This window comes from Rhamphochromis sp. 'chilingali', assembly GCF_963969265.1.
Source record: "Rhamphochromis sp. 'chilingali' genome assembly, chromosome: 1".
Lineage (NCBI taxonomy): Eukaryota > Metazoa > Chordata > Actinopteri > Cichliformes > Cichlidae > Rhamphochromis > Rhamphochromis sp. 'chilingali'.
The window spans coordinates 44,853,644-44,869,156 of record NC_137929.1 but is presented as its reverse complement, the minus strand read 5'-3'; the positions used below and the strand labels follow the sequence as shown (position 1 = coordinate 44,869,156).

The 15,513-nt window shown below is 41.2% G+C and overlaps 1 protein-coding gene across 4 annotated transcripts in view; it reads right to left on the bottom strand.

Moving 5' to 3' along the window:
• The window catches only part of col4a6 (collagen, type IV, alpha 6), a 149,813-nt gene that overhangs the window by 10,110 nt on the left and 124,190 nt on the right, over positions 1-15,513 (bottom strand). For 3 of the 4 annotated variants that reach the window (XM_080893883.1, XM_080893882.1, XM_080893885.1), the window contains exons 14-31: positions 15,065-15,118; positions 14,889-14,951; positions 14,699-14,743; positions 14,063-14,116; positions 13,134-13,200; positions 12,943-13,053; positions 12,715-12,855; positions 11,359-11,454; positions 10,937-11,094; positions 10,588-10,770; positions 9,775-9,958; positions 8,630-8,674; positions 6,927-6,998; positions 6,297-6,404; positions 4,678-4,896; positions 4,367-4,525; positions 1,345-1,515; positions 444-587 (exon numbers count right to left, since the gene is read on the bottom strand). In XM_080893883.1, the coding sequence (XP_080750009.1) occupies positions 444-587; positions 1,345-1,515; positions 4,367-4,525; positions 4,678-4,896; positions 6,297-6,404; positions 6,927-6,998; positions 8,630-8,674; positions 9,775-9,958; positions 10,588-10,770; positions 10,937-11,094; positions 11,359-11,454; positions 12,715-12,855; positions 12,943-13,053; positions 13,134-13,200; positions 14,063-14,116; positions 14,699-14,743; positions 14,889-14,951; positions 15,065-15,118 (2,074 nt within the window). The remainder of the gene's footprint in view (positions 1-443; positions 588-1,344; positions 1,516-4,366; positions 4,526-4,677; positions 4,897-6,296; positions 6,405-6,926; positions 6,999-8,629; positions 8,675-9,774; positions 9,959-10,587; positions 10,771-10,936; positions 11,095-11,358; positions 11,455-12,714; positions 12,856-12,942; positions 13,054-13,133; positions 13,201-14,062; positions 14,117-14,698; positions 14,744-14,888; positions 14,952-15,064; positions 15,119-15,513) is intronic. The other variant, XM_080893884.1, reaches the window with a different exon arrangement.

The following is a 15,513-nucleotide window of genomic DNA, read 5'->3' as shown; positions in this document are numbered from 1 at the left end:
GATGACGTGGTTCCAAAACAGGGGTCCCCATCATGAGAGACGGTTGTTGTGGTGGTTCAACCAAACACAGTCTTTGAAAAACTTCTCATGGTGCCCAAAATTTAGGATGAGCATCTAATGGTGTGAGCCCTGCAGAAACCTACCAACCAATGGGAATGCCTTAGGACAAATGGAATTCAAATGTACAAAACTAAATATCTGGGATGCCATTAAAAGTCTAACTTGTTCATGTGAGATTGTTTGCAGCAAGTGCCCTTTAGATGCTGTTGTGACAGAGCCAAGTATTAGGCGGGAACAAAACAAACAGTGGGGGAATTGTAGCCATGCTTAGCCATGTCACACAGTTTGCCTCATGATAACCTCAAGGAGTAGCATCAGCATTGCTAATTCATTCTTTTATTGGCCCAGGATCAGTACACTTATTCCTGTGGGGGATATTTTACCTTTAGTTCCAAAGAATCCAGGCGACCCAGGGCGTCCATTTGCTCCAGGCACTCCAGGCTGTCCTTTCACTCCGGGAAATCCTGAACTGCCAGGAGGTCCTGCAAATCCAGGGAAGCCCATCATTCCTTGGACGCCTCTGTCACCTGTGGAAATTAGCGTAGTTAGTCACTATTATGATATCTGTAACAAAGCAGAATGGCAGTGACAATGTCAGTAATACTGGACAGGTAACTGAAACATATGAAGCAGAGAAAAAAAGTGAAACGTTTGCCCGTCATTGGTTGGCTCTATGCGCTAATAAGAATTAAAATGAACTGAGAGGTCGTGCTTCCCTTAGGCAGCATCATTCAAGGGTACAGCACACATTTTCTTTGTTATTCAGATGGCACTCAGGTTTATCTATCCTCAAAGCCTGACGACACAAACCTGCAAAAGTGTGCGTTAAACGGCAGGAATGTCTTACAGACATACAGACTTGATGACCTCTAACTTCTGATGAAACTGAGGTCATTGAACTTGGCCCTAAAAATCATGCAAACATATTGTCTAACCTAATTATCTGGGCTTCTACTAACACTGTGAGATATCTTGGAATTGTTTGACCAGAATTTGTAATTCATTGTTATCAGGCTGTCTTAAAAACTCCGTGAACAATCTTAAAAAAGTAATCTTGTTCACCACCACACCATGATCAGTACATTGCAGCACTGACCGTATTACTGATGTTCGTACAATGGTGATATGAATTCCCCAACCATGCCTTTATAATGTGGGAGTCAACCAGTAGGATCACTCTGTCCATCATCATAGTCAGTAAAGTCATGATCAACATCTAACACGACACCACTAAAAATGACAAATGTGGCCTTGGAAAAAAACAAAAAAACTACTTCTGCAGACCCTTTCTTCCTGGCGTTCCTGGAATTCCATCTATAGTCCCTGGTCCTGGTAAACCGGGGCGTCCCCTTGTTCCTGGTAACCCAGTAGCACCAGGTCGTCCGGGAGTTCCTTTCATCCCAGCAGGCCCTGGGAAACCTGGTTCTCCTCTTTCTCCTTTCCGACCAGGGAAACCTGCCAATAATGGAAGGAGAGACAGTGAGAAAAACAAAACACTGACAGCAATCTGACATTCATACAGACACATGGAAAAAGGGCTGCTGGCTAATTATCTGGAAAAGCATGCAGTCTTCGGGTGCTTACCAGATTTTAAAATTACACAAATACAACCTCAAATGAACAACAACACATTTCATAATGTAGTCCAAAAGTCAATAGTAGTTAGCATCACCTTTAGCAACAATAACTTGATAATGTTCTGCATGATTTTATCAGTCACATCATTTTCTAATAATCTTGGCTCAGTATTCTTGACAGCGTTACTTCAGTTCATGAAGGTTTACAGAAATTAATTTATGCACAGCTGAACAGAGCATTTAAGTCATTGGTTCTGTTTCCATGTCTCCCCTGTGTCGATGCTCCATCACGCATGCTAACTTCTGTCTCCATGTTTATTCATCTGTTTCCCAGTCGTGTCTCTCGCTGCCTTGGTTCCCTGTGTTCAGTTAGTCCATGCTTTAGTGTGTGTGTCTCATGTTTCCTGTTTTATTTTGATAGTCTGTTGTCCTGTCAGTTTTGCTTCCTCCCTGTCTGTTATGTCTGATTAGTTCCAGCTGTGTTTCCCTCTGTTTCCCATCATCTCGTTATCCTCCGTGTAATTAGTCTGCTGCCTTTTTTTTCGTTACTTAGTAACGCAGTAACACATTGAGCGTACGGTAAAGTAACAGTAATCTAATTACTTTTTTGTAGTAGTAATCCCTGACTTTTCTCTCTACTTGAAAAAGTAATTGGATTACATCACTTTTAACGCATTACTGCCCATCTCTGCTAATGACCTTTAACATTTAACATGACAACTGAGCCCTGTAGAGTCTGAGACGTACCTCTTGCACATTTTCACTGAGCATTGCAGGACTGATTGAAGGCGAATTTGCTGGTAGGACCGCTCCTACACTTTTTACGCAATGCTTCTTCTTTTTGCTTTTGTTTTTGTTTATTAAATACACAATGCAACATGTTTTGTAGTTCATCTGAGGCTGTGTTTGCCTAATTTTAAGACCTGCTAAGGACCAGACTATCTTTATTATGTTCTTATAGGTACAACCTTAGAATTTAAGAGGCTAATCTTTCTTTTTGACCATAACTGTATCATAATATAATAATATGTATTATTATCTTTTGTATGAGGAATACACTTACCTCCGAACAATCAGGTTTTAAGCTAGTTTTTCTATCTTTTAACACACATATTAAAGCAGCCTTGCAAACAGCAACAACAATGCCATCACACATTTCTTTACAATACTTCATTGCTGCGATTGGTCTGTAATTGCACCCAGATTGCAGATTTTGTTGCAGAGACATGAAAGCTCAGTGTGGCTAATTTTGATACTCACATTACAGGAGAACCAGCCGATTGGTAATCATACCGTTTCTGAGTGCAATTCCAGACTAGCAAGGTTAAGCCATCTAAAGCACACTAACTGCTACTGTTTACATTCTTAAAAAATGAACCCATTTTCAGCACATCTGTGCTGCAAAGTTGCAGCTTATCACTTTTTGATCAATGCAAGGATGCGCTGAAAATAAGAAGTCCCTTCAAGAGTGTAAAATAAAAAGCTTCTAGCTTTGAGTTAAACAGCGTTTGCCCCCAAATCTTCAATTTTCACACAAACCTGTTACAGTTAATTCATCAAACACATCTGGAACTGATTAGACAGAAACACTTAGTTCACAATGAGGTTAGTCGTTTCTGCAAGTAAGAACAGCAAACAGTGGTTTTCACATTTCCTGCGGAAATGCTTTGTTTACAGAACTGTTACAAAATATCCATCTGGTTCAGTCTTTCTGTGGGGTGTGATGATGTCATTTCCTCTAGCATCATAGTTTTATGTACTTTAAAATAGTTATTGATGCAAACACAGTCAAATGGCACGATTATGATGAAGCACCTCATCAAACATAGGCAAAAGTCATCGTCTCTTAGATAATGAGGTAACACTATATTTGGAGGAGGTAAGCTGCTCCACCCCCTCCCAAAAGACAAAAATAAATAAAGAACAAAAAAAAAATTACATAAATAAATTAATATGCCATTCAATTAATCAAAAATAATTTGAAAATAATAAATAATATAGGCGTTAATGTTTTACTTTGCCTCTGTATTCATTCACCTTCATATTAATTACTTTCCTTTACCATCTTTTTTTTCCAGAGACGTGGTGTTACACCCCATACGAGACTCCACGACTGCACTGTGGAGATGGACATTTGTGTGCAGCGCAGATGAGAAATGAAGGCAGCAGTTCAAGTGTTTGTTCTAATACACCAACAGCAAGAGGATGGAGGAAATGCAAGCCAAGGGTGGCGCGGCTGGGAGGGAGGAGAGATGGACAATGGGACGAGGGAAAGAGTGTCTCACCTGGGCAGCCTATAACGAGTGACCCAACACCAACAAAAAAAGGATGGAGGGATGAGAGGATGGATGGAGATGATGATGGTGGTGGTGGTGTTGGGAAAAAAGATGAAAGTGACAAGGAGGAAGAACAGAGACATGGAAAAATACAACAATACAAAAACAAAGAGGGAGAAGACATTCTCGTGGGTGATGCAGTGTTTGATAAACAACACGATTCAAACGGGCAACTGTGATGATGGAGACTGTGAAAGAACGATGTGAACAAAAGAGGAATGAACCAGAGCTGGTGCAGGGATGAGAGGTGAAGGATTTCAGTAGAGATCACAACAAAGTCATATTTCACCTTCTTTTGCAATAATTCACACTAAGAATCTCTCAAAGGTACAAATTCGAGTGTAAAATGTGCAAAAAATATAACAAAACCCCCAAATCATTTCTTTCTCTCACCTGGTGGTCCTCTCAGACCCTTACTACCATCAGGGCCAGGTGGACCAGGAATGCGACCATCTGGGTCACCTGGAAGCCCAGGAAGGCCAGGATTACCAGGAAAACCGTTAACTCCGCGTTCTCCTTTCCGACCAGGAGCACCAGGACGTCCATCAAACCCTTCAAGAACAGACTTTGTTTACAAAGTGTTGCTTGCAGAAGCATTTAAATGCTAAGTCAGCTGGCATTTGTCATTTCAGGACACCCATCGAATACTATGTTTTTATTTGTTTTTATTAAAATAAGTAACTGACTTAAATCCTGCTACCCACCAGGCATTCCAGGTCCTCCAGGTGTTCCCGGCTGGCCCTTGTCTCCAGGAATTCCTGGTAAACCGTTCTGACCAGGAAATCCAGGTGTAGCTCCTAGCACCTCTCCAGGCTGGCCCTTGGCTCCAGGACGGCCTGGGAGACCGTCCTTACCCCTGGGCCCATCAAAACTCTGCCCTGGGATACCTGGAATACCAGGGTCCCCTCTGGGTCCAGTGAAACCTGCAGGGAATGACATCCCGAGCAACGCATTAAAATGCACAATAGTGAAGTTGGAAGCACCCTCTCTATCACTCTCTCTGTGACAGGAAGTTGTAACCAACCAAAGTTAAGGACAGGAAACCGCCAAAGATCAAGGTTAAAGATTAAATATCGATAGACTGAATGTGGGGGAAATTCAGAATTTTTGATTTCAGATGAAGTTCTGCGTGCACTCTGAATGTAAGCAGTTTATGTGAACAGATTTTTTGACAATTTGTCCCAGGTAATCAGTCTGCTATCACAAACAGATTGCATGTAATTACCACTTGATCCTATTTAATCACAAAGTGATAGCAGACTGACTGTCTTTTTGCCATTTTAACGCCATCTTGAAACACCAAGGTTGCTTTGAAGACATCACCTGCCCATGTGCATGGTTGTAGACGTGGCCCCTGCAACGCGAACATTTCAAGATCTCCATGTTTATTGACATGTTTTAAACATGTCATTTTGTTTACGGCACAGCCTCCAGTAACTGCCTAATCATAAATGCAGCACTAGAAGCAAAAGAAAAACCTGTCAGGGGCTGGGTCTGTGACCCGGTGTTTTGGGTTTATTTTGTATTTGTGATTTTATTATGTTAAGATTGAGATAATATTAAGTTCTGGTGTTATTATTTAGTTGGGGTTTAGTTGAGTTTTATTCTAGTTTTTGTTCCATCAGTGTCTCCTGATTTACGAGTCGTTTCCTGTCCTCTGTGTAGTCGGTCTCGTCCTCTGTGTTTTCACTTTCATTTATGCCAGTGCATTAGTCTCTCCCTTCTGATCCATGTTCTAATTGTCACCCTTGTGCTGTCGTGTCTATGCTCCATTATGTTTCCTGCTTGATTTTGTAAGTCTTGTTTCCATGTTCAGTGTGTTTAGTTTTGCTTCCCCTGTGGCGTCATGTTTATTTGTTTCAGCTGTTTCTCCCCAGCTGTTTCCACTTCCAGCATTACCCTTCTGTGTGTTTAAGTCGCCCATCTTCCTCTGTTGAGTGTCGGGCTGTTTGGTTGTCTTCATGTCAAAGTTTCCAACTGTCCGGGTTCATGTTCATGCTCATACTCATTTTCATGTTTTGATTATTTCACAGTTACATTTTTGCATGTTCGCATTCAGTTTCATGTCCTTGCCTCGTTCTTCTATTTCTTTTGTATCTTGTGTCTGCTTTTGGGTCCAATTCATAAACACACCAGCTATCCCTGCCATGTAATTGCATTATAAGAAGGCCTAAATCAGAGATTAGAGGATAATTAAATTAATTACACAATTCAATTCACATTACAATAAAAAAAACTTTGAGTTTCATTTGTAATTATTTGACTTTTGCATGTTATGTCTTATTGCAGTCTGGTACAGAGAAACCCCACCACGCAATTTTACCTTCAGGTCCACGCACGCCTCCGGTGCCGGGGTCTCCTCTTTCTCCTTTGGGGCCATCAAACCCTGGACGTCCAGAGGGCCCTTGCAGCCCTGGTTTACCTTTAAGACCTGGCAAAGAGGCACAATCATTCTGATGATTTGTTTCCCCAGTTTGTAAGCAATAGTCACAACAACATTACAAGCAGTAATACAGACAAAGTTGTTTCATAAAATTATTAATGAACATATTCATCTTATTTCTGTAAACACTGATTGAGAATCTTAATAGATCAACTACAAAACCTAGAGCCACAAAGTAAAATCATGCAATTTGCACCTGTATCTACAAATGAACAATGTGAAAGTGCATGCAAAGAGGACCTATTATGCTTTTCTCCATTTCCTGTTGTTCCATTGGTAGATTGGTGCATTAAACATGGGCAACGTTTGAAATGTTGAGGTCATCTTGTGTAAAATTAAACTACTACAATTTATTCTTGGATCCGTGATGTCATAGAGAGGGATAGGCAGCCAATCAGAGAACATATGGTGTAAAGGTGTGTGTGTGTGTGTTTGTGCCTAACTGTGATCATCATAGAGTTTAAGGCTTTAAGGCTGTAAAATCACCATAAGACATCTGTTAAATCGTACCTGGTTGTCCAAGGAAACCGGAATCGCCTGGGTCTCCTGCCTCACCCGTAAATACGCAAGCCAGAGTTTGTCCTGGTAGCAGTCATACACAGGTTAGCATTCAGACCTCAAGCACTTGAATACACATTTAGAGTGAACACTTGGACACATAATAGCACATCTACAAATGTATACCTATTTATATATATACACAGTTTTAGAGTTGTGTATTCTTTTCAACTAATCAAATCAGGGCAAAGAGTTGAAGTAGCGCAATGTAGCACAGGTCAAAATCACATGTTAAATACAAACAAAGACTTCAGTATAGTGAAACATCAACTTTAACACCATTGTAGACATATGTGATAATGTATTATTATAAATAACTGCAAGATAAACACAGTGACACAGTAAAATGTTGGATAATTATATTCAGTGAATGTTTTGTTGAGGTGCTGATTGTCTATCGCCTCCACTCACGCCAACAGAGACTTTTTGTGCAGGGAGTTAGAAGCAAATTCTTTATATTAAGAAGATAATGGGAATTAGAAATCCAGTGCAGGTTTTGTGTTTCATTTCATTAATTAATTAAAAGCATTTAGCAGAGGCTTGGCTTGAAAACATGCGCAAGATTTCAGCAGCTTTGATTGGAAGCCGAGCGCGTATAAACAGCCCTGAAGCTCGACAGTCAATCATTGACTGACTGGGCCTGAGTGGAAACCCTGAAGATGCAGGGAGCGAGAAGCTTCCATCGGCCTCGTCATGAACAAATGATTGACAGTTAGCCAGTAGTTTCCAGAGTGCACTATGTTTCCCATGATTAAAGGAGGCTGGGGCTTTTTCTGAAAAGACTTCCCTTATGAAACATTTATAAGCTGTAATAAGACCTCAAACAATAGTCTGGGCTCCCAGACTGTGAAAAATATCTTTGACACAATGCTTTTTGACAGAGCTGCAGAAACACTGGAGTTTCTTAGGTGTTTACCAAGGGTCTACTAATATTACAAGGGCAGAATGATAAAAAGGATAAACATGGGCTATTTAGGAAAATGCAGAACCTGGCAACCCAAAGCTAATGAATGGCTTACATCCAGGCTATCACATCATTAACCCTCTGAGATCTAAGTCATCATCTGTGCCAAACCTAAGCTTAACTATAACCCCAAGCAATCAGAATCATTCTTTCTTTTTATGCCCAAATCTTGGCAATTAGGGAACGAAGACAACAACTTTTGTTTAACCAGATTATAGGCTTAGGTTTGGATTATGATCACAAGTTATTTTGTCTCCCTAAATATACTGAGTAATTTTTCCCTTTTCTATCTTCGAGGTCCTACAGGCTTGACTAAAGCAAAACCCATGGTTATATTTTTAATGGTCATCATTGATACCATGTCTTCTTTTCTCTCTGTTTTAGTTTCATGAATTATGACATTTACAGTTCTTTACACACTATTGCAATAACTTTGGACCCAACTGTTTGTGGGAGGTTTACTGGCCTAAAAAGTTTCTCTAGTTTCTGAAAGTCATATAATTGAAGCATCATTCATTGAATGTGGAATGCTCGTTTTTTGAAACCCATCAGACAGACCAAACAGGTTGCTTCCATTGTAAACAGCAGCAGCATAGTCATCCACCAGCTGCTCGTCTGCCTGCAACTAACTCTAGAGGTTCTGTCAAAGGCTCACTAGCCTGGCTGGTGGATAAAAGAATCAGTTACCCACCCTGTCCCTCCTCGGCGTCATTAAGCCCTTCACAGATGCTTTCACCTGGATAGATACACATGCACAAAGGAGGTCAGAGAGACGAGGGGATGGATGGATGGGGGAGATAAAGACAGGTAGAGAGAGAGGGAGAGGCAGAAGGTGGCAGCATACAAAGCCACTTAGGTTGATTTGCATGCCCCAATAAAGCCATTGAGTTGGGTTTTCATCACAACAGGTATCAGCAAATCAGCAATAAGTTCATTCAGTTCAGGCAAAAACAGATTATTGCCGTCAACATGAGAGGAGAGAGAGGAAGGAGGGGCATCTGTGCGCCAGCGATGCATCCAAACACTTCGTTCTCTCTTAACTCCTGCCAGCGACAATAACCTTCATATTAAAAGCAAAAATTAATCAGTCGTCATGGTATGAAAGCACACATTCATACTAAAGATGAGTGGCCAGCTGCTGCCGAAAGGCTTGTGTCATTTAGTCTCAGGAAGATGCGGGCGTCTGCTGCTGCCATCATTTTATATTCATTGTGGCTGTAGCAAAAAACTGAAAAGTGTAGCTAGAAGCTGACTGTTGATAAGCTAAAAAAAAAAAAAGATTTGCAAAGGAAAAAACACACATAAACTATGTTTTGGTTTGGTTATGTCAATTTAGTTTAGCAGCAGATTTTTGGGTAAAAAGCCAGACATGGCAAACATCAAACTTCTCACCTGTTCTGAGACTAAACAAGCACAGTCGTTTTAGCTTAATCAGCAAATACATCATCATCATTAAGCATCAATCATTCCATTAAGGAAGCAGTTTATAGATTGTTGGCTGCAGGTGAAGTGTGTAAGTACATTAATGGAGACCGTTAATCATTTTGTTAATCGTTTGCTGCTGCAGCCGAGGAAACACGGAGAGCAGGAAGCTGCTTTGGAAGAGGAAATCTAACAAGAGCCACAAGCTCTGTCCAAGTCCTGGACAGGCTGCCTCACAGAGGTCTTATAATGATCTAGCATGTGAGGACGATAACTGTTGTGTGCTGAGGATGGACAGTGATGGGATGAGGTGGTGTGGATATCGCCCTGTGGAAGAAGACTGTATGACACACATTCACATATTTTCTGTCATTCTCTGTCTCACGGACACACACTCAAAACACCATTATTTACCTTTCTCTCCAGGTGAACCCGGTATACCTGGAGAACCAGGTATACCGGGTTCTCCAGGGTCTCCACGCAAGCCGGGTGCTCCATCATAGCCAATGCCCGGCTCACCAGGGCCTCCAGGACGTCCCTTAGAACCTGGAAACCCTTGAAATCCTTTTTCTCCCCTTGAGCCGATGCCTGCATCACCCTAGAGAGGAGAGGAGAGAAGAGGAAAGGAAAGGAAAGGAAAGAAGGCAAAGGAAAGGAAAGAAAAGAAAAGAAAAGAAAAGAAAGAAAGGTGAGAAATGGAAGAGGGAATGGAAAATAAGGAAACAGGAAAGAGGATAGGCCATTAAAGGAAAGAGAAAACCAAGAAGAAGGAGAAAAGGAAAGTTAGAGGAAATATAAGAAAAAGAAAGTAAAGAAAGCAAAAAAGGGAAAGCAAAGAAGGTGAGTGGTAGAAAATATGAGTAAAACAAAAGAAGGATAATGAAAAGGTGGGAGAGAGAACAGAAGACAAAAGAAAATAAAAGGAAGGAAAAGAGAAAAAGGAAGGAAAGAGATGATAATATACAAAATAAAAGGGGAAGAACAGAAAGGCACAGAAATTATACAGGAGAAGAAATGAAATAAGGGAATGAGATGAAAAGACAGCAAAGAAGCGAGAGACGAAAAACAAAAGAAGAAGAAAGGGGAAAACACGAAATGAAAGGACAGAAAATATATGAGAGGAAAGAGGAAACAATGATCGTCATTTGGACGTCTTTTTAAAAATGTATTAAATGAAAATCTTTCTGAAGATGAACTAATATGTAAACTGTGTTTCGAAGGACTCACTGGGGGTCCAGGAAATCCAGGGAAGCCAGGCAGCCCGTCTCTTCCAGGATTTCCTGTTTCACCTGTAGGTCCTCTGGGTCCAGGATCTCCTATGACTCCCTTCAACCCCAGATTTAGGGTGGGGTAATATGGAGCCCCCTTCTCTCCCTTACGCCCGGGGAAGCCCCGCTGACCAGGAGGACCCTGCAAAGTTACAGAAATGTGAAACTTCAGAAACTGGTATGCATGCATTTAAATTACTTATCATTATGATTAATACGATGATGATGATGATGATGATGATGATGATGATGATGATTATTATTAATAATTCCCATTCAAGTCATATCAAGGGCAGAGTTTTGCTTACACTAGGTCCTGGACGACCACTGAAGCCTAGTGAACCGGGGTCTCCAAGAAAACCCTTCACCCCAGGCAGGCCAGGACTGCCATTGGTTCCTGGACGTCCAGGTGGTCCATCTAACCCCGAGAAGTCTCCTCCAGAACATCTGCAGTCACCAGGGTCGCCTGCGGGACGGCGGGATTAAGAATTGTAGATTGTCGCACTTTTTCTTCCATTTCCAGTTGTGTTTTAGTTTCCTTGGATACCAATGCTTCGTATTTGTATTTTGCTGCTTGCTTTTCATTTATTACTGTGTGGGTAAACTCCTCACTCACCTCTTCACTTCTCGACAACAATTTTGACTCATTTTGAAATACGCGATGATTTAAATATATTTTTTGCGAGAAACAAATCATTTCATTTCATGAAGTCTGCATATCTGTGTGTACCTCTAAACCCTTTGGCACCAATGTTTCCTGGAAATCCTGTGGGACCAGGCGGCCCGGGGCCTCCAGGGGGAGCAGTTGGTAGACCTTCAGAGTCACCTGCACAAACACACACGCAAAGCTACACCCATTAGAGGTTACACTGACCGCAAAGTAGTTTTAAAAGTCACAAATTGTTACTTTAAGATTTTACACAAACACTTTATACTTGTTTAAGTTTCTTGAACTGATTTATTGCTTCTGCTTTTGAAACCAAGCTTTCAATAACCGGAAAAGGAATTACTCAAGCCAGCAGAGCGGAAGTGCGGCTCGAAGCCACAGTTTAAAATCAGGTTAGTTTGCTTTGTTTGGTTTCCAGATTCGACAAAAGATTTAAGCTGCTGTTGCAAGATGAGAGGCTTATTTTTTGTCATCTTAAAATGTAAAACAACATGAACCCCTTCAGTGATTTTACATCGACCGTCATGGTTAAGAGCTACTCACCAGAAGCAGCATGCACAGCCTGTTGCAGTTCGGAGCCTTACCCCGGCAAAGAAAATACCCAAACACAGTCATCTTCCATGCCAGTGAAATCATCTTTTGTTTTTCCAATGATTTCCTTCCAGTATGTTACACAGACTGTTTCTTCCTGTGTTTCCATGTGTGTGTTTTACAAATAAACAGTCATTAAAGAAATCTTTTGCTAGCAAGCGTTAATGTCCACGTGAGATTTGTGAATTACGTTCACAGCAGGCGACACCTTGTCACCAGAGATGAGAGAAGCAGCTTGGATCAGTAGAGAGAGCCTCTCATATCCAAGACTGAAGCTGGCTACACTCTATACTAACAACCTCTCCCTCCACAGCACAGAAGTGATCAAATAAAGCATTGTGGCAGCTAGATGCTGGCTGTGAAAGTTGAGTCTGTGGTTTTGAATTTCACTTTGGCAGCGTGATTGTTGCTGGCGAGTTTCAAAGAAATATGGCTGCCTTTGGGATACCTGTAGGACTGACCTGTATCAGGATAGATGTAGCAGGGCTCAGCGTTTGTGCCTTGAAGGACAGCAAAGTCAGTCAGCTGTTATATTTGAAAGTGTTTCTATGTCTTGTCTTTCACTTCTACCGAGTAGTTGAATTTTATTGTGTTTAAAATGTAAAAACTTATTTTTTATATACTGAAAAATATTTTGCTTGAATCCCCGTAACCCCAACAGTAACAGAAACTGAGCACAAGTTACACAACAGTCAAAGCTCAAACATGTATAAGAAAATTAGGAGGAAATAAAAATAAAGCTGTACTTTCAAATATTCGGTTTCTACTTCTGCTTGCCTGAGAGGGAAGGACCACAGAGCTTTATCTGCTGTTTTTGTGTAAATGTACCTGGAGGGCCTTGAGGTCCAGGAAGGCCACTGGGTCCTGGGGGCCCAGGGAGTCCTGGGAAACCTTCAAAACCAGTGGGCCGTAAGCCGGGGTCACCCACTTCTCCTTTTACACCTTTGGGCCCAGGAGGACCTCGAAGACCTGTGTGCACAGACAGCTTCTGTTGTCTAAAGATCATTACTGATGGTGGTTAATCCTCCGTGATCAGTGTGAATTTGTGTGTATTACCTGGACCAAAACGATCAGGTCCTGGTTGGCCGGGAGGTCCTGGAAAGCCTTGAGGTCCCTGGTCACCCCGGGGTCCTGGAAAGCCACGTAAACCCGAGTCCCCTGGAGGTCCTGCAACCAATCACAGAAGAGGTGGTTAAAGGGCCGGTGGTTCACAGGAACACATGTGTAAAAAAAACTCAAGGTGTTACCTTGAATAGCATAACCCCCATTAACAAAAGAGCTAGGTCCTGGGGGTCCGGGGTCTCCCTGGTCTCCCTACAAGATGTACCCAAAAAACAGGTTAGAGCAGAAATATTGATGGTATCATCTCTCTAAACCAACATATAGATAAGTAACCATTTTCAGTTAGCTAACCATAAAACCCAGAGGGTGTATCTGAAAATGTGTCATTGTGGCAGAGTGATATTAACATTTTGTGCTTTCAGTGATGCTCGTTTGCTCTTCTGGCTGTAATGAGCGGTTGTTGAGTTACTGCCTTCTTCTCAGCTCAGAGTAGTCAAGCCGCTCTCCTTTGATATTAACAAGGCATCTTCACCCACCTTGCTTCCTCATTCTTTGCTCTGTTTGAACCTCAGCAGGTCATCTTGACCATGTCAACATGTCCAAATACGACTGCTGCCATATTATCAGCTGATTAGATATATGTTACCAAGAAGTCAAAAGGGTTTAATGAAATGTCCTGTAACTGCTAAGCTAGGGTAGTGTCTATAAATGAAGATCCGTGATTAGGCAATTTAATTATTGTTAATGTTTTATATTAAAAAATATCCGCTTTTACAAGTTGTCATTACCTCTGTAACAAGAGTAGTATATGTGACAGATAGAGCAATAAAAATTGCTACCATCAGTGTGAGCACAGTAGCCCCATCTGCTGGTGAAATAGCAGAGAAGCTTTATACAAACTTTGCCCTTTCAGCTGCTGCCTTTATGCCTACGGCGTGTGGATCTGATATATTGTGGTGTTATAAATTCACAGGTTCACTACAAATGATATAAAAGTTCTTTTTAGTAAGAAATGTTGATGTCTCTTTATAATAATTAGGATATAGGAAAACACAGCTGTAAGAAAATACCCGACTTGTACCATACATCTGCTTTAGAGGAACAGTGATTCTACCTTGAATCCTGGGTAGCCCGATGAGCCTGGGGTGCCTGGACGTCCTTTGGGTCCCTGGGTGGAAGAAGAAAAATGAATCTAAATTGAACATACTGTACAGGTTTAAAGACTAATGGCTATCATGCCGTGCAGCAGGGGTGTCTGTGTTGACAATAATATATATATTTTGTCATGAGTTAGGAAATAAGAGGATGCAGTAACTCCTGAGTTTCCTATAGATATTATGAGGTTATCTGAAGTGTACTTCGAAGTATGTACTGTATTTTTTCTTGGTTTTTGTGGGACTTTTTGGTTGTGAATGCACATGAATATGATTCTTAACATGGAGTAAGGGCAACAAATGTGTTGCTCTTTTTTTCTATGATTTAAGACCATCAACTACATTTTTACATGAAACCCCAATTCACTAAATAAAGGTAAAATTATATTTGATCCATATAGTAGATCCATCTACTACAACAGTAGATGGATCTCCTCTTCTATGTAGGAAAGACCATGTGTCTAATATAAGAGGATAACTGTGGGGATGAAGGCAAAGAAACAATTACTTTCACCTGTAAGCCAGCTGAATATTTTCTGTGGCTCATAATTAATGTGAGAACTATTACTCTGTGCTTACAGTCTTACAAACCCTACCTGCAGTCCTGGAACACCGGGCGGTCCGTTAAACCCTGGAGCCCCCTGCTTGGCGAAAACACAAACAACACCCACCACAGAAGAAGAGGAAATGGTGAGGTTCCCCTCACAAAGGGAAATAAGGAAGGAATTTCAAACAGTACTGTCACTAAATGCACTTTAACTGAAGCCAAAAAGCACAGAGTCTTACTCTGCTCCCGGGGTATCCAGGAATGCCCTTTTCTCCATATTCTCCAGGATAGCCAAAGGGTCCCTGTGATTAAGCGACAAAAAGGAAGGTCTCCTGAATCACAATTTCTCCTAAAATGCATCTTGCATGGTGGGCATGAAATAAAAAATAAACAAGCAAACTGTTTGAATACTTACAGGTAGGCCGGGTATTCCAGGGTATCCTTTAGTTCCCTTTGGACCGGGGTCACCCTTTGAGAGAGGCAACGAGAGAGCAAAGTAAACAACAGCAAAAAATCCATCCTTGTTACGCACTCCATCCCCATTTGTTTTTCATTCATTGCCTTTAATAAATCATGGATCCTGTTCACGTATGGTTTCTTCTTTGCGCGGTAGAGCTTTAACTGGCATTTTGTGGATGAATTTGTAGAAGTGTTCCTGAGCCCATGGAATGATTTCCATGAGTGAATCATTCCTGTTTTTAATGCCGCGCCGTCTGAGCACCCAGAGATCACAGACAACCAATAGGAATCTTTGGATTCCCCCAGATTCTCCAAATCTTTTGATATTATGCGCTGTAGATGACGACATATTTTAAGTATTAATAATTTGATATTGAAGCACATTATTCTGAAATTATTCGACAA